Here is a 20,091-nt window from a genome sequence, read left to right as displayed (position 1 = left end):
ATACAGTGGCATTCATTATCCCATTCAACAAATACTTTTTGAGTTTCTGCTTCAGCTCAAGCACTATTCTAAGTACTGAAGATACAAGATTGAATAAAACAACCAAGATATTTGCCCTCATTTAACTTATAATTTAATGGGCTTGACAACGGAAAAATAATAATTAAATGAATGGGTTTTTAAAACATGATATATAAAGGAAGATACGTCAATATAGATGAGTAAATTTAGTTCAGACTGTTCTTAAGTTAGATGTTGTAATAAGGGCAGGAAGAATGTTTTATGCATTGCTATATTGTTGCCTAAAATAGAATCCACATACAGCAACCTCTCAAAACGTTTGTCAAATTACTGAACGAACAAATACATTTTAAACTTTACAGTATGGTCATCACTGAAAAGATTTTATATTAGGTAGTAATTGCGCTCCAGAAGAGTAGCTTGAAAGGTAAGCAAATAATAATAGAAAGTCAATTTGTTTAACAACTCTAATTTTAACAATCCTATACTTAAAAACTTTTAAAAGAAATGCCTGATTTTGGTGGGACTATTCTGAACAGTATGTCCACCATTAAAGCATCTGCATTTGTATGGGATATAATACAGTGAAATAACAATTACCTTGTAAAGTTGAATGTCTTCATAAATGAGATGGTGCCACTGTATTTCAGAGGTGCTTATTTGAGAACATGGGGAAGTATTACAGACTAACAAACAAAAGGTATATGTTCTTAATTTTTCTTGAAATGAAAACTAGTGGAGTTAGTTTAAGCTTCTTAGTTAAAAAAATAAAGCATTTTCAGTCAGCTTGGTTAAATCCATCGATAGCTTGCAATTACTCTAAGAAAGTTAAATCAATCTGGTCAACTTTTCATTCTAAACTAACTTGAGGAGCTTATTATTTATTTAGTGGCTACAATTTAGTAGCCAATAAAGTGAAACTAATACATAAACTAATGTGCAGTTGTTTTTATAAACAGAAACTGATGTCTTTCTAAATGAGTTAATTGGATTAAAGACAAAATGCTTAAAGCATTCCTAAACTTAAAAACTACTGGGATTGGGAATGTTTGTCTATAGATATTGGAGTGGCAGGGGATAGGGGATGTAGAGAAAAAACCTTGGGTCAAATCTTTCTATTGTGTAGATTAATCTATACACATAATGTTTACTACTGCCAAATACTTGGGAAGAAAAAAAAACATTAAAAACTTAAAAACAATCTTTTTCAAGCAAATTTAAACTTAGTATGGTAACTGGCATACTGGTAAGTGTTGCCTTTAAATGTTTTGCTTAGAAAAATCTCTGGTAGAATTTTAAAATCAAAACAAAGACATGATCAGGAAAATATGTACCATCTTCTGACGATTTCAATTGCCTACTATTCAAATTAAGTCTGGTAGCTAATTTTGCTTTTCTGACTTCCAAAAACTCGTTGAAAGGTTTACTTGAATGGAAAATGTGATCTAGTTAAAATAGTAAAACAACAATATTGTTGGTGATTTTTATGTTATTTTCTATCTTGTTCTGTTGGTTTCATTAAAAATAAATAAGCTTTGTCTTTGAGATAACTCAAAAGCATAGTCTATGTCCTAATATAGAAAATTGTCATTTATTGAGTGGATATTTAATAAATTTAAATAAGTGAGTATATTTATTCACTAGTTTTCCAATCAATCTGAAAATTTAAACTTCTATCCGGCAGACTTCTATTGTGACTAAGATGAAGTCACAGAATTCTGTGAACTATTTCATATATTTTGTCCTTTTAAAAAGGATCCCTACGCACTACCCAACGAAGGGTAGTGATCCCTAAGTGGCAAGAAACGAGTGGCATGGGCACTATGACTTCCTCAGCTTATTTCCTTGAGAGATTTCTGAGGCCAAAGCACTGGAAGGGGAAACCCAGGTAGAGCCCAGTAAAAGCCCTGTAGTGAGGAGACAGAGCTAAGCACCCAGACAGATGAAGCCATCTAGAGAGTACAAGACGTGGTATTGAAAATAAGAGTTGTACAAGAAGAGAACTCTGGAGAACCCCCTAAGAATTCAGTTCCATATTGATCAATCCATGTGTATGAGGAAACTATTTGAGTCTGGGGAAAAATGCACATGAAAAGATTAAAGATTAACAGTGTCCAGTAGGGGCACCTGGGTGGCTCAGTCAGCTAAGTGTCTAACTTAGGCTGAGGTCATAATCTCTCAGTTCATGAGTGCAAGCCCTGCATCGGGCTATCTGCTCTCAGCACAGAGACTACCTTGGATCCTCTTTACCCTGCTCTCTCTGCCCCTCCCCCACTCATGTGCAGTCTCTCTCTCTCTCTCTCTCTCTCTCTCTCTCAAAAATAAACATAAAAAAGAAAAGAAAAGAAACCAGTGTCCAGTAAAGATAAGCAGTGTTTACCCAGGATTGGGAACAGGAACTATTCCCACCAGCCATTAAAACCTCATTTTCATGGGCCTTGAGTAGCCTATACTGAGGGTTTTCATCACAGTAAAAGAGTATAATTAGCCCAGACTGAGCACTGTCCTTGTTCCAGCAGCAAATCCGAAAAGAAAGACAGCAAAGAAATCAAATTGTTTCCAACTAATTTAGCTGCATCCCAAAATGAAGCTCAAGGTTTATAGAAACACAAAAATATCCAGCAATTCAACCAGCTAAAATTCATAATGTTTGGCCCGTAATAAAAAAATTACTAGGCATGTAAAGAAGCAGGGAAATACTAATCATAATAAGAAGATAAATTAGTCAAAATTGAACAAGAACTGACAGTGATGTTAGATTTAGCAGAAAATATAATTAAAAGTTATCCCGACTATTCCATATATTCAAAAACTTAAGTAAATATTTTTAAAAACTCTGATTGAACTTCTGGGATTGAGAATTACAATGTATAGGTGAAAAATACAGAGGATTAATTAACAGCACATTAGATACTGGAGAAGAAAAGAGTAGTAAACTTGAAGACATAGCAATAGAAACTATCTAAAATGAACCATAGAGAAGGTAACAATAATGAGCTGTGGGACAACTCTGATAGGTGTAATTAAAGTCCCTAAAGCAGAGAAGAGAGAGAAAATAAAACATATTTGTAGAAATAATAGCCCAAGGTTTTCCAAATTTGATAAGATCTATAAACCAACAGACCCAGGTAGCCCCAGTGTGCCCCAGGCACAAGAAATAAGAAGAAAGCTATACCATATAACATCATCATAAAACTGATAAAAACTATTGATTTAAAGAAAAACCAAAGGCAGTGAAAGAAAACAGACATCTTAAAAATACGGAGGTAGCAAAGTTCACAACTGAAACAACACAACAGATAAGGTGGTAGAGAATAGTTTCAAGGTCCTCAAATTAAAAAAAAAAAAATTAAAAATAGAATTCTATATGCAAAAAAAAAATTTAAATATTAGGATGAAATACTTCTCAGACATTGTAAAGTTGGAAGAATTTATTTCCAGCAGACCCACACTGGAAGAAATGTTGAGGGAACTCTTATAGGCGGAAAGGAAATGGTAACACAAACATGAATCCACAGAATGAAATGAAAAGCACTGGTAACAGTAATTATGTAGGTAAATACATGATCTTTTTGTAGCTTAAATCTCCTTAAAAGATAATTGAGTGGCTGAGGGCAGGGTCTAGGCCAGAGAGGTGGGGTGAGCAGATAGCCAGTTAAAGGTCAAGGGTTACCCCATAGCTTCCGGTTGAGCACAGGCAACCCCTGCGCACAGGTTCCTGACGCTCCTGACGCTCTTGACGTTCCTAATGTATTGCGTGCCCCTCCCCCTGGAACACTTTAATCACTCGGGAAACGGCTGACCGACTGATTTCATGGCAGCCCCGAAGAAAGCAGCTGTGGGGCCCTTGGTGGGGGCAGTGGTGCAGGGAACTAATTCCACTCGCTTTCTGGTTTTCAATTCAAAAACAGCGGATCTACTTGGTTGCCATCAAGTGGAATTAACACAAGAGTTTCCAAAAGAAGGATGGGTAGAACAAGACCCTAAGGAAATCCTTCAGTCTGTCTATGAGTGTATAGAGAGAACATGTGAGAAACTTGATAAACTGAACATTGATATATCCAACATAAAAGCTATTGGTGTCAGCAATCAGAGGGAAACCACAGTAATCTGGGACAAGTTAACTGGAGAGCCGCTCTACAATGCTGTGGTGTGGCTTGATCTAAGAACCCAGTCTACTGTTGAAAATCTTAGGAAGAAAATTCCAGAAAATAATAACTTTGTCAAGTCCAAGACAGGCCTTCCACTTAGCACTTACTTCAGTGCAGTGAAACTTCGTTGGATTCTCGACAATGTGAGGAAAGTTCAAAAGGCTGTTGAAGAAGGTAGAGCTCTTTTTGGTACCATTGATTCATGGCTTATCTGGAGTTTGACAGGAGGAGTATATGGTGGTGTCCATTGTACAGATGTAACAAATGCAAGTAGGACAATGCTTTTCAACATCCATTCTTTAGAATGGGATAAAGAGCTTTGTGACTTTTTTGAAATTCCAATGGACATTCTTCCAAATGTATGGAGTTCTTCTGAGATCTATGGCCTAATGAAAGCTGGGACCTTGGAAGGGGTGCCAATATCTGGGTGCTTGGGGGACCAGTCTGCTGCATTGGTAGGACAAATGTGCTTCCAAGAAGGACAAGCCAAAAACACGTATGGAACAGGCTGTTTCTTACTGTGTAATACCGGTCATAAGTGTGTGTTTTCTGAACATGGCCTTCTGACCACAGTGGCTTATCAACTAGGCAGAGACAAGCCAGCATGTTATGCACTGGAAGGTTCTGTTGCTATAGCTGGCGCTGTTATTCGCTGGTTAAGAGACAATATTGGAATTATAAACACCTCAGAAGAAATTGAAGTACTTGCTAGAGATGTAGGTACCTCTTATGGCTGTTACTTTGTCCCAGCTTTTTCAGGGTTATATGCACCTTATTGGGAGCCCACTGCAAGAGGAATAATCTGTGGTCTCACTCAGTTTATCAATAAAAGTCATATTGCTTTTGCTGCACTAGAATCTGTTTGTTTCCAAACCCGAGAGATTTTGGATGCCATGAACCATGACTGTGGAATTCCCCTCCGTCATTTGCAGGTAGATGGAAAAATGACCAACAATAAAGTTCTTATGCAACTACAAGCAGACATTCTGCATATTCCAGTAATAAAGCCCCCTATGCCCGAAACAACCGCACTGGGAGCTGCCATGGCAGCAGGAGCTGCAGAAGGGGTGGGCGTTTGGAGTCTTAAACCCGAGGATTTGTCAGTTGTCATTATGGAACGGTTTGAACCACAGATCAAGGCCACAGAATGTGAAATTCGTTATTCTACATGGAAGAAAGCTGTGATGAAGTCAATGGGTTGGGTTACAACTCAGACTCCTGAAAGTAGTGATCCTACTATCTTCTCTAGTTTGCCCTTGGGCTTTTTTATAGTGAGTAGCATGGTAATGCTAATTGGAGCAAGATACATTTCAGGTATACCATAATAATACCAACCATGGATTCCCAAGATGTGGGCTTTTTATATTATGAAAGGATCCAGCAATTCTGTCTCTTAATATGATGACACTGTTACAGACTCTGATTTTATTTGTAAACCAGTTGCTACATAACTTATAGGGAACTGTAAAAGTAGGCCTGTGGCTTGAAATGAATAAACTACAGTAGAAAAAAAACCCACTAGAAAATGTGGTGTGTTTTTTAACATCAACCATTAAGGTTGGGCCAGCTACTCTAGGGATTAACCCCCTCTATTGTCATAAAATCCTGCTCCATGCCCTCTAAGATATAGGATATTCAGATTCTGTCTGTAGAATATTTTGTCAAATATTTTCTAACACTTAGGGACAAATATTTGGTTCTCTGTGCTACACACACTTGATTAAGAGGTGTAAGTAGCTTGCTAAAACTGAGGGGCTTCCTGTTGTTGTTATTGTTGTTTTTAGTAAACACCCCAAGTCCTCTTTCATATATATATATATATATATATATATATATATATATTAGGGAGACCATAGTATCTTTCTGAATGTTTAATGGGAACATAGGTTTTTACAATAGACTTTTAGTATTCTTGTAGCTTAGATGTTGTCCTGGAAAATATTTGCCAAATTAAAATTCTTCAGACATTTTACATTGTCCCACTAATTACATGATTTTCTGTGTAGATCTTACAAGTAAAAAGACTTTCCCACTAAAAAAAAAAACTCTCCATTTTATTTATTTAGTATGTATAACATACATTCTCATATACTTCATGTAGAGTAACCCATTTATAAAATAAGCTTATAAGAAGGGTAGTAGTCTTAAGTGTTCCATTAGGTACATAAATATTTCAATATAAACATTTGTATATTTGGGCGGTGATTTTACAGATTATTACCAGGGAAAACTCTTTCTTAAAGAGACAGTATTTGAAACTTAAATGCATATTTTATGTTGACACACTGAGAAATATCTTATGATTTCAACTATATTTCTTACATCTTCCCCTTTTATTTAATTACCTTAACTGGATATATGCTGGGAGCAAACACTGTGGAATACTACAATAAACGTTATTTTTATATAGAAAAAAAGAATTGACTGTTCAAATAAAAATAATATTATAATATGGATTTTTAAGCATATGTAAAAGAAAGCAAAAATAGCAAAGAAATATATTTAAGTGTAACTATATCAATAAGCATATTAATATAAATAGTCTAATTCCCTTAATTACAAAGAAAGATTATCATATTAGATAAAGACTCAAAAACATACTGCTTCCAAGAAACACATTTTAGATATAAAAAGAAAATAGTTAAAAAGAAAAAGGATACAAAAATATCCTGCTAATAATAATAAAAAGAAAGTCAAAGTGGCTATATTAAAATCCGAAAGTAAATTTCAGAGCAAATAATGTTACCAGTGATAAACAAGGTCATTTGCAATGATAGAGGGGTGAATTCACCAAGGAAACATAACAATCCTAAATATTTATGCACCTAATAGAGCTTCAAAATACATGAAGCAAATTCTGATAGAAACGAAAGAAAAAGCAAATCTACAAGCACAACATTGTCTCCTCAATGTTTGATAGAACAAGTAGACATTTAATAAGATATAGAAGATTTGAACAATACTATCAAACAACTGAATTAACATTAATAGAAAATACTACCCAATAATAGAATATATATACTCTTTTCAAGTTCGTATGAAACATTTACCAAAATAGACCTCACTGAGGACATTAGCCAAGACTTCATGAATTTAAAGAACTTTATACAAAAATGTTGTCTGAGCACAATGGAATCATAAATCAATAAAAAAAGAGTTCTAGAAAATCCCCAAATATTTTGAAACTAAATAATAAACTTTTCAATAAACCCTAAGATAAGGAGGGAAAACAGAAAATATTTGGAACACAATGAAAATAAAAATACAACATATCAAATTTTATGAGTTATTACTGGAGCAGTACTTAGGGAGAAATTTATAGGACTAAAAGCCTATATTAGAAGAGAGAAAAGGTTTAAAATCAATAATCTCAGCTTCTAAAGAAACTGGAAATAAAATGTAAATTATATACAAAGTAGGTAGGAGAAAAAAGAGTTGAGAGCAATAATCAATGGTATAGAAAATAGCAAAACTCAATATAACCAAAAGTTGGTTATTTTAGGATATCAACAAAATAATAAACTTTTAGCCAGATTGAATAGAAAAAAGAGAAAGATGACAATAATTACCAATAACAGGAAAGAAAGTGATATCACCATAGATCATAAATATATTAAAATGATAATAAAGGAGTACTATGAAAACTTTATGCCAATAAATTTGGCAACATAGATGAAATAAGCAAATATTTTGAAAAATACAAACTAACAAAATGCAAGAAAAAAATAGAAAACTTGAATTGGTCCTATATCAAATAAATTGAGATTCTAGTTTACTCCCCACCCCCAAAGAACACTCCAAGCCCAAATGGCTTCAACAATGGAGAAATAATGCCCATTCTAATAAACTGTTCCAGAAAACTGAAAAAGGAAGGGACATTTCCAAACTCATTTTATGAGGACAGGATTACAGCATTACTCTGATTCCAACACTAGACAAAGACATTACAAGAAAAAAGCAACTGCAGATCAATACCGTTTGTAAATATAGATGCAAAAATTTAGCAAAATTATTCCAACAATATATAAAAGAAATAAGACATCATGACAAAGTAGGGGAACGTGAAGCTCAGTGTACTTCACCGTATCAACCAGAAAGAAAAATCATGAGATACAACTACACACTGATCAGAATACCTAAAATTGAAAAGATATATAGCAAGTATTGGTAAAGATATAGAACTGAATTTCTTATTTGAGTCTGCTAGAGATGTAAATGGTGCAAATATCTTAGAAAATAGTTTAACAGGTTTTTTAAATTAAATATACATCTATCATATTATCCTAGATATTTACCCAAGAGAAATGAAAACATATGTTCATACAAAGATTTTTTCATATCACTTTACTTGTTACAGCCAAATCTAGACCTAACTCAAATATCCACCAACAGGTTAATGGATTAACAAACCATGGTGTGACTACACAGTAGAAGGCCTTCAGCAACTCTTCATGTACACTACAATATAGATGAATTTCAAAATTGTTCTGAGTGAAAAGCGCCAGACAAAATAGTATATACATATGTTTGATTCCATGTATGTACAATTCTAGAAAATGCGAACCATTGTATAATGACAGAAAGCAAGTCAATGGCTGCCTGGGAAATGGGAAGATGAGGAGTTGGCAGGAAGGGTAGGAAGCATGATTACAAAGGGGCACAAAGAAAATTTGGGGGGAAGATGAACATGTTAATTATATTAATTATGGTGATAGCTTCAAAGGTGAATATATATGACAAAATTAATCAAAGTGAACACTTTACATGTCAATTATAACTGAAAACATTGAAAAAAGAGGGGAAAATGTATCTTCAAACTCTGAAGGAATAGAACCAAAGTTTGCTCAAGTAAGTTCATCTTTGCTCTTCTCTATTATGCATACTGATGTAGCCTCGCTGATTCTACAGTCTGTTCGCATGGAGTGTGCCAGTTTCTATCTCTAAAAGGTCTATGAGCTTTATTTGAAGTCATTTGTGTGATTAGGCTGGAGAAGTACATGATAATGTCTAGTGTCATTTAAAACAAATTAATTTCCCATTTCATTTATCTGACCATAATTCTCAGCCTGGGACCCATGGCAAATGACCTTATGAAGAGTCACAAACAAAGATATCATAAGAAAATCAGGCTAAAATCCTCAAATTCAGTATCTCATTCTCACCTCTTCAATATTACAACCTTGTGATTATCAGCTTTCCTTTTTTTATATCTTTGCCTTTATAAGTCTCATTTTCATAATTTAACATACATGATATTGGTAAATTACAGTATTCTGCCTCAAGGCTATAAAGGAGCTTCTGTATATTCTATTATAAAATTAGCTAATTAATAATTTCTCGATATTGCCACTAAGCAGAACTACATAGTTAAATTATGATGATCAGTTCTCATCGCATGCATGTTATGAAACAGCAAGCCATCATTTAATGTCAGGCATATGTGTGAGTGAGAAAGCATGAGCTCAAACACTAACCAGGAGAATGAAAAGAATCTAATTCTAATTCTGTTTTCCAGAGATGAACAGTTTGTGATTTAAAGACAGTCTTGCAGGGCGGTGCAGGGTAAGTAAGGAGGAAAAGAAAGAAAAGAAACAAAGGCCATGAAGGGAAAGGAACGTTAAAGGTATCCAAAGAGAAAGAAGCTGTACTATTAAATCTAGTTTAAAGACACCCTATGTAGTATCCATGTAAACAGCACCAAACCACTAAATCACTTCTACCTTAGCTACTGGAGTGGCAGCCATATACACCAGACTTAGAAGGATAACCCACTTTTCCTCCTGGCCCCATAGAGAATTCTAAATTCTTATCTGTTGGTGCCTAATTTCTGGTGCTTGTCTTATCAATTTGATATTAATATCCATAATCTTACAGGAAAGCTATTGTTTCCCTCACTGGTAAGCCCTTGTTCTCAATGCCTAAGTATAAATGCTACATTAAACAATCCCCATTTAGATGGGACATTATGCACCAACTCTACGACTGTTAGATATGGAAAAATTGTTTCTGTGTCCTTTTTTAAAATCATATGAACTAATAAGATCCCCTAGTGTAATCTTTCAGCAAAGTCTGTGGTAAATACAATATACTCTCAGTCAGTCGCCTATTTTAACCTCCCACTAAAATGACAGCTCTCTATCTATTCTGATTGTTTCAATCAAAACAAAACGAATAAACTTAATAAACTTAATGTTTAAATATTCCCCCAGAGTTTCCATCAACAACTTTTACAGCCCAATTTATTTGAGCCTTGGAAAAATTGTACGTGATCCTTGTCTTCTATGTGTTTAGCATACATTACAGTTCATGTCATTCCAGCCCTCAACAAGCTGATTTATTTTATAAAAAGAAAAATAAGGGGCGCCTGGGTGGCGCAGTCGGTTAAGCGTCCGACTTCAGCCAGGTCACGATCTCGCGGTCCGGGAGTTCGAGCCCCGCGTCGGGCTCTGGGCTGATGGCTCAGAGCCTGGAGCCTGTTTCCGATTCTGTGTCTCCCTCTCTCTCTGCCCCTCCCCCGTTCATGCTCTGTCTCTCTCTGTCCCAAAAATAAATAAACGTTGAAAAAAAAAATTTAAAAAAAAAAAATTAAAAAAAAAATAAATAAATAAAAAGAAAAATAAGAAAGAGACCTTGACCTTTGGTGAGAAAAGTACAGAATGATAAAGTGTGTTAATCCTTTATTTTTTAAGTTTATTTATTTATTTTGAGAGAGAGAGAAAGAGCATGTATGGAGGAGGAGCAAAGAGAGAGAGAAAGAGAGAGAGAGAAAGAGAGAGAGAGAGAGAGAAAGTGAGAGAGAGAATCCCAAGCAGGCTCAGCACTGTCAGCACAGAGTCCGTCTCAGGGCTCAATCTCACAAACTGCAAGATCATGACCTGAGACAAAATCAAGTTGGATGCTTAACCAACTGAGCCACTCAGGGGCCCCATGTTAATCCTTTATTAAACTACGAATTTCATTTTATTGTAAACAACCCATGAATCTTTTTTACATTCAGATATTAAAATATGTTTTTCAAGTGTTATAGAAAATCCACGTGTGCAAAACATTTACAAAGCCAAAAATAATACAGAGACACTTAGTATATGTCTGTAGCAGTAGCTTCAAAAATGAGTTAAGCAAAAACCAAGCCAAAAACGTTCTAGGGATTGCAAATAAGGATGACCAATTTGTCTAGCTTGTTCTCTGAACTGATGTGGCCAACGTACATAACTGTACCTCCCTATTGCTACCTTTGTATGGATTTAGCCAAATTACCAGAGGATGGGAGCACATCCTGGAGCAGGAAGCTGTGATTAGGCTCTTGCTCTCTATCTCTGGTTATAAGATAATTTTTGTCTGCCTTCACGTGTATTTCACTGAATAAGCTAATCACTTCTCTTTAACTCTATTTCAAATAGGACATGGGTATCTACTATCAGCTCCGTTTCACAGTGAAGAACTTTGAGGGAAGAAAAAACCCAAAACACAAGAAAATCACCTTCCCAAACCAAAAAAATATATATAGTTCTACATTTTAAGAGCTAAATCCTGTGGGAATATGATTACTTACATAGAATTCAGTATTTTTGAAAAGCAATGTTTTCAAAGAAAACTCCAAGACTACTTTCACAATGTCAGAAGAGCCTGGAGCTGGAAAGTCCTTGAGAGAGCATCTAGTCCAACATCTTCTAACACGAATAAGTGAAAACTTTAAAGCAGAAACACATTAGGAGCAAGATTAAGATCTAAATTTTTGTAATCTAATGTTCCTTTAGCCTCACGGAACTGATAGAGCTTTTCTTGGACTTCGTCTACCTCAAACAACTTTGACTTTTAACAAGATGAAAGTCAAAGGGATAGTTTGTGAATCTTTTATGAAAGTTAGAGTTAGATCTTAGCCAACAAACAATTTGGTGCACACTCACACACTCATACACGCATGCGATTTTTGTGGCCACCTAAACTGGGCACATTCTGAAAGATTCTGAACTACAATAAAACCATTCTTTATTCTCCAGGGACTTTCTATAGTCCTGAAAAATATAATGTTTACAAACTCTTTGGGGAGCCATTTCCCTAGTCATGAATCATGACAGAAATTCAGAGGTGCATTAGTAGCTGTACCATTCTTTTCTAGATATAAACCTTGCTACTCACCTCCATAGCACTGATATGCTTTCAGACTCACTCAGTTGATCTCTTCATTTCCAGAAGAGAGAGAAGTTTCTTCCTCCCCCTCCTCCTCCTCCTCTTCCTTCCATTCTTTGTCCTCCTCTTTGTCTTTTTCTTTTTCCTGAAACAAATCTATTGAGTCCTATCATATGGTATTTACTACTCATATTCACAAACATCAAAAGGACGGCAATCTGTTTAATATCCTGCAGATGAACATGCGCTAAAAAGTGGCATTGGCAATCGGGCACTTGCTGCCCACTGGGCACCAAGCAGCGATGTGCTAAAGATCTGGCGTGTGGTTCCGTAGAGAAGAATGACATTCATTACAATTGTATCAAAAACAAATTATGTACCAAATGTTTGCCTCGATAAGTACTTGGACGATCATTTATCTATCTTTCATTCATTCCCTCACAGCTTCTGTGCTGCAGCTCTATCACTGTTAGTACTTTGCCTGTTTATAGGTATGTCCCTCTCCTGTCTCTTTGTGTGACTTCACTACACTTTTTGCCTTCTCCTACCAGCCCCAATGTATATAATGAGAATCATGCTATGCTTACAAATAAGAAGAATGCGGACAAAAAGTGTATAGATCTTTCACAAAATAGTTTCTACAGCATCTCATAATGTCTCATTTCTGGCCTGTAATTCAAAGATACCATTGGAGAACTGAGGCATTTACTTCTCACTTTCCAGACGTGAGAGCCTGCTACGAGAAGACAACCTAAGACTTAGAAAAATCAAACTTTAAATTTAAAACAGATTGCTAATGGATTTTGGCTAGAAATTAACAGATTTCTAATGAATTTTAGCTAGAAATTAGAGACCTTCTATGTCAGGCCCCTTATTTCAAATACTTAGAAAACAGCATCCAAAGTAGGTGACGGGCCAAGGTCTCAGGCCTAGTTTGTACCTGAAATACTGGGATTAGAACCTAAAGGAAATTTATTCTATACCATGCACCAACCTTTCTTTGAGGATTTCAATTTTAAGAAGAATATTTAGATATTTAGTGGTAACATGGGATTTTCCCCTCAACATTCGAAATTGGTTTTAGTCCCACATAAAGATCTTAGAAGAACTCTTCTCTATAGCTCTTGGCAGTGAGCACAGTATGATGCACAGACTTGTGGAATGACTATTTTCTACACCTGAAACTAATGTAACATTGTGTGTCAACTATACTTGAATAAAAAAGAAAACTGTTTAGCAAATATGAGACGAAAGATAAAAATGGAGGAAAAAAGAAAAGTAATCTTTAAATATGCACATCAATGGTAGTTGTTCAAATTAGTTCAATAATTTAACTAGAAAACAAATTAAAACAAAATGTCTTTTCTCTGTTTCTTCCCCTTCATTCACTCTTTGGTTCAGGCATCACCATTATCTCCCAATAATGGGGCTCGATACAATAGTTCGGTAACCTAACTTTTCCTGTCCCATCTCTCAAATTTTTCCTCTCCATTTCCATCATAGTTTTTCCTCCTTTACCGTTCCATTCCCTCTCCATCTCCGTCTCTCTCTGATTTTACGTAATTTATTGTTTTGTTTTGCTTTGTTTTTCAAGCGCCACAAACCTGGCTTGGAAAGTACTCCCCTGCCCCGCCCAAGGGAGCCCAGGGGTCTTCTCTCCATGCAGAGCCTTACAGGCCTCTCTGCTGCGCTACACGAGGCAGCTGGGTAAAGGCAGGCCCAGTTGGAAAAGGAGGTGCTGTCTCAGGGTCCTCAATCTCCCAAAGCCCTCTTCGTTGTTCTTGTGAACATTTCTTGAGGATCTTCCTCTAGTCGTGGCCCATCATGAAGGAGTGTGTGTGCACTGACCTTTTGATGTTGCCACATGTGTTCTTAATAATTGCAGATCTGGGGGCGCCTGGGTGGCGCAGTCGGTTAAGCATCCGACTTCAGCCAGGTCACGATCTCGCGGTCCGTGAGTTCGAGCCCCGCGTCGGGCTCTGGGCTGATGGCTCAGAGCCTGGAGCCTGTTTCCGATTCTGTGTCTCCCTCTCTCTCTGCCCCTCCCCCGTTCATGCTCTGTCTCTCTCTGTCCCAAAAATAAATAAACGTTGAAAAAAAAAATTAAAAAAAAAAAAAATAATTGCAGATCTGGATTGTCCGGGCAACAGTTGGAGCCTCCAGGAGCTGGTGTTCTTCGTCTGCTCCTGAGTGATTTTCAGCTGTGTTTTCCTTTTGTCATCTCCACGATGAGCGTCTCTTCCTGACATTTGACTCCTCTCTTTCCAGAGTTGTTCTGGGGATTCTGGGGCAGCACGGGAGAGGCAGCCTCCTCACTGGGCGTGTGGGCAGACTGAACTCTGGGCCAGCGCCTGAGTCAGACCCGAACTCCAAGCCTTCAGCAGGGTGTGGTCTGGTGGCTCTGAGCCTGCAGGGCCCAGCTGGAGACCTCTGCTGCCAACAGTCCAGACGCAGCCCTACCTTTTTCAAAACAGAAATCTGATCATTTTCTCGTACAGCTTTAAAGCTTGGGCTAATTTCACCATTTCCCAGGTAAGCTAACTGGCGTAGCATTTAAGCTCCACGCATTTACGGTCAGCCTTCAACCTCTTCTAACAGGTTCACTTCACCACTGCTACCACCACGGACCTGGCCACCATACCTCCCAGCTGGAGGGTCCTCTAATCAAATACCTGAGAGCTTGATCGTCTCTTACTGGAATTCGGCTCCCATGACTGAAAGTTGTGTGATTTTTTTTCACTCACCACACAGCTAGCTCTTCTGGAAGCTGTCAGGACAAGTCACATTTTCTAGGCAGCCAAAATTAGAGACATAAAATAAGACTTTGTTGATGGAAAGTGAAAACACTTTCGCAGGATGAATATCATTCTTTCATCTTTAAAAGTAGATGCTGCGTGGCTCAGTCGGTTGAACGCCTGACTTTGGCTCAGGTCATGACCTCACGGTTTGTGGGTTCAGGCCCCGCATCGGGCTCTGTGCTGACAGCTCAGAGCCTGGAGCCTGCTTTGGATTCTGTCTCCCTCTCTCTCTGCCCTTCCCCCACTCGTGCTCTTCTCTCTCGAAAATAAATTAATGTTAAAAAAAAATGTTTTGAAGTAGATGTTATCTTCATTATCTAGGGATGAATAAGTAGGATTCTTGGGAAGATTTAAAGATTTGAGAAATTTGATCATTAGCTTGTTTTAGAAATTGCATTATAATTGTTGAAAAATCTTCTCAATACTCAAGTTACTTCCGTTTTTAATATTATTTGCTCTTTGTGTTGCTTTTCGTTAATTCTTTACACTTAACCCTAGTACACTATTCTAAAGATAACTCTAACTGCATCAGTCAGATTAATAAAATATTTTTGTTAAAAAAAGTTTTTGTATCTATAATGCCCACAATGCCCACCATTCATTCAAAAATCAGGATTTTATTATCTTGTATCTTTTCTTCTAATTAGATTGATGCCTATTGTAGTATAGAGTAGTCAATAAATATATGAGTTTCCTTTTCTAGTCTTTAGTTTCTCATTGACCATTATAGGAGCTTCTGAAAAAAGAGGGTTTATCTTCGCACTAATAATGTCTCATAAAAACAACTTAGTTTGGGTATATAATTCAGCTTATCGATGAATCAGTCCATTGTATTCATTAGATTCCTCCTATGTGAGGCACCATGGAAAATATAAAAGTGGAAACCACATGGTGCCTACCTAGTAAGACTTTAAAATCTAGTAGCATCAATACGTCATATACATAAATAACCTTGAAGAAAGCTGATATTTGAAAAGTACTATTTAGTGATTGAATGAAAGAATGCATGTGCAAACGAGTGGGTTGCATTTGCAGTAAATGAAAAGGACGTAAAGGATACCTGTATCTGGATTCAGAAGAAAAATATTGCGATGGCAGAGCCAGACTCCTAAGATGTGAGCCAAATTTCTAAAATGGATAGGATATCAATTGATAAAGTTGGAGAGATGAAAATAAACTTAGTTGTCAGAAATGATATGAGCAATAGCATCAGAAACAAGTTTTATAGTGTAAGCTTATTAGCTTAACTTATTAGCAGATGATGTTGGAAAGAAGTAGGTGATGAAAATCGGAGCCAGATTTTGAAGAATCTTGAATGCGAGTCGAAGAACATAGGCCTTACTTTTTCCCACAGGGACTAGAGCTCCATTAAAGGTTTATGTTGGGGTGAGTAACATGATAAAAATCTCATGTCTGTGCTTCTTTGCTAATTTCATTATTGAAAGAAGACAGCATAGAGGAACAGTAGGAGCATATACTGCTTGCTTTGGATCTGGGCTCTACCATTTCCTGTGTGACCTCTGCCGAGTTACTTAATCTCCCTGTGCCTCAGTTTCTTCAATTCTAAAATAAAGATGAGGAGGAGGATAGTAATGATGATGATAATTATAGTTGTAAGAAAAAAATGGATCAATTGAAGAGTAAAAAAATTAACATAGGGAAAGTGCTTAGATCAATTCCTTGCTATTATTGCTGTCATTAGTATAAATACAGAATATCTGGGCAATTCTTTGCTTTTGATACTTTTGAATTTGAATCTCAGAAGAGTTAATAAAAGAGAGAAAGAATAGTCATATACCAGTACAGGTTTAATTACTGTATTATAAGCATGGCTTATAAACCAAGGAATTATTTGGTAACCTGGCTGATAGTTCTATATATCCTTTGTGTGATTAAGAGGATGAAAAAAGTATAACTAAAAAGAGTGGAGAGAGAAGTTAATCAACTTTTTTCAGTACTATAGAAACACATTTAAAAAATTCTTACATTGGGTTTGACGATAATTTCTTGAATATAACATCAAAAGCACAGGCAGCAGAAGAAATATAGAGTGACTGGGCTTTATCACAAACCAAACTTTTGTGTGTCAAAAGACAACTATTAAGAGAGTGAAAAGGCAATGCACAGAATGAAAGAAAATATTTGCAAATAATATATCCAATAAGGGATTAATATCCACAATACATAAAGAAATGCTGCTACTCAGTAACCAAAAACAAAAACAAAAAAAACAACCCAATTCAAAAGTGGGTTTAATAGACATTTCTCCAAAGAAGTGATACGAAAGCCAATAAACACGGTAAAAGACACTCAACATCACTAGTCATTAGGGAAATGAAAATCAAAACTACAAGAATATACTATTTCATACCCATTAGGATGGCTATTATCAGAAGAAAAAAGAAGAAAGGAAGGAAGGAAAGAGAGAAGGGAAGGGAATAAAAAGTGTTGGCAACGATGTGAAGAAATTGGGACTCTTATGCATTGCTGGTAAGAATGCAAAATAGTGCAGCTACTGTGGAAGACAGCATGATGGTTCCTCAAAAACTTAAACATACAGTTATCATATAATCCAGAAATGCCACTTTTAGGTAAAAAAGAATTGAAAACATACACTGAAACAGATAAGTGTACACCAATGTTCATTGCAGCAATAGTCACAGTAGCCAAAAGGTAGAAATAGTTCAAATGTCCACTGACAGATAAATGGGTGAACCAAATATGGTAAGTACATACAGTGGAATACTATTCAGCCATAAGAAGGATGAAATTCTGAAACATACTACAGCATGGATGAACCCTGAAGGTATTATGCTAAACAAAATAAATTAGACACAAAAGTACAAATATTGCAGGATTCTACTTACAAGGTGCCTAGAATAGTCAAATTCCTAGAGATAGTATAATAGTATAATAGCGATTGCTAGAGGGACGCCTGGGTGTCTCAGTCAGTTGGGCGTCCGACTTCAGCTCAGGTCATGATCTCACGGTCGGTGGGTTAGAGCCCCGCATTGGGCTCCGTGCTGAGCCTGGAGCCTGCTTCGGATTCTGCGTCTCCCTCTCTCTCTGCCCTCCCCCGCTCAAGCTCTGTCTCTGTCTCTCTCAAAAATAAATAAACATTAAAAAAATAGTGATTACTAGGGACTGGGGAAATGGAGTAATGAACAGTTATTGTTTAATGGATATAGAGTTTCATTTTCAGTTGATGAAAAAGTTCTGGAGATGGACGGTAGTGACAGATGTAAATGTATTTAATGCCACTGAATTGTATATTTAAAATGGTTAATATTATAAAATTTATGTTATGTATATTTTACCACAATTAAAAAAATCAGTGCACGTGAGAATCTTTCACCACTCCTATATTATATTGGCATACAAGTTTAATTGCACGGATATGAAAGTATCATTGATTATGAACAACAAAATAGGGAGATTGAATGATCCATGATAGAATTCTCATTAAAATGTCCCCAAACTCCAAAGAAGTCTTAGGACATAGGGTTTATCTTGCTAGTTCAATTATTCTTTTCTTTTAGAGGAAAATATATGTTAATAATGAAGAACTTACATTTTATGTGCTGAAATAGACTCTTCAAAGTTGGTTAGTTTGCTTGCCTTTAAATGTGGTATATTATCCATAAGACAAGAGTTCCAAATTTCAGTATTCTCTGTATAATAAACCTGAAATAATATGCGTTTTAGTTTCCAGAATCTTTAACATTCTGTAGAGGGAGCTTTCACACAGAGATCCTTAAGTCCTTCTCCCTGACCCTTTTCTGCTCCCTTTCTCACATCTCCTGAACAAGATGGGCATGACCCCAATTTGGCTCAGAAATTGTTGCTTTGTAAAGATATCCATCTGTTCCTTTCATTGTCTTCCTAGTCATATCTGACTGGGTTTGGGATGTCCAAACACATTTCTGTTATTGTCAACACTGCAGAGCCAAGAACTCTTTGGACAAGTAAACTGCATTATAAGCTTTTGCCTTATGTGTCCTCAAAAGAATTGCCCTTGCCTGGATCCAGAACCTTTATTACTAGAGAGAGTGTGCAATAGTCAGCAGGAAAAAATGTATTTGGTATTAGACCTGATATCAAAATGAATTTTAAAGATGAATACTGAGCGACAGAAAACAAAACATGTCAAATGTCCAACAAATGTGGCATTTTAAACTTGACTTTTCCTAATGGGCTGATATTACTATATTTCATGAATGTTTTTAACAGAATATATAAACTATATGGAAAGGTATGATTCCTGTTTATTCTCTTCTAGGATGAAATCATAGGGAAAATTTAAAAATGTAGCAGAAAAATGTGTTGAGCTGGAGGTCCTTTGATTTTTTTAAAATGAATATGCATGGATATGAATTTTATTGTTTCCATTCCCATAGATTGTCTGGTCAATCTTGAAATATAACTTTCTTCTGAGTTGCTACCTCTGAAAACAGAAATATTATAGAAGTACGTTTTTTGGTAGGTCTTCTATTCTCACAAATAGAAAATCCTATAGGATTTCTAATAAATCCTTTTAACTATAGGATAGAAAACTTGAGATCATGCTATGATAGCACTAAATTCATTCATCTAATTGTCATTTACTGTGTCCAGTATATTGTGTCAGCTAGGTATGGGAATCCAATGGTGAGTAAAATACTTTACCTTTGGAGAATGTACTCTTTCACAGTATAAGTAAAAAATGTGCAAATGTGATAGCCATTTCCTCATGATTATATCAGACTGGGAATATAAATAAAGACAAGATCATGTAAGTGTTATTTCTTGAAGATGTCTTGTAAACTGCCATCTCCCCAAGCTCTTAGCCTCTTGTCATTGAGGGTTGCTCCAACCTTCATGCTGAGGTCACTGCCTTAGAGCAAAACATTGAGGAGCATCCTACTCACAAGAATGATATTTGCTCTGGTCACTGTTCTTTACAGAATCATGCCTGTGCCCTTTCCTCTGTAAGCAAGCCATCTCTACACCAT

The 20,091-nt window shown here is 36.2% G+C and overlaps 1 protein-coding gene across 1 annotated transcript; it reads left to right on the top strand.

The window, feature by feature from the left end:
* The first annotated feature begins 3,835 nt into the window (after window positions 1-3,835).
* On the top strand, window positions 3,836-5,497 carry GK2 (glycerol kinase 2). Its single transcript, XM_047092235.1, has one exon. The coding sequence runs from the start codon at window positions 3,836-3,838 to the stop codon at window positions 5,495-5,497; it is 1,662 nt and encodes a 553-aa protein (XP_046948191.1).
* The last annotated feature ends 14,594 nt before the right edge of the window (window positions 5,498-20,091 follow it).

This window comes from Lynx rufus, unplaced genomic scaffold, assembly GCF_022079265.1.
Source record: "Lynx rufus isolate CCGP_SWC_20201006 ecotype Redwood Valley unplaced genomic scaffold, mLynRuf1.p SCAF_3, whole genome shotgun sequence".
NCBI lineage: Eukaryota > Metazoa > Chordata > Mammalia > Carnivora > Felidae > Lynx > Lynx rufus.
The sequence above is the reverse complement of the archived record's forward strand: the minus strand, read 5'-3'. Positions and strand labels throughout refer to the sequence as shown.

Excerpts from the sequence above, each read along its gene's own strand:
- GK2 (XM_047092235.1), top strand. The coding sequence starts at position 3,836 with ATGGCAGCCCCGAAGAAAGCAGCTGTGGGGCCCTTGGTGGGGGCAGTG.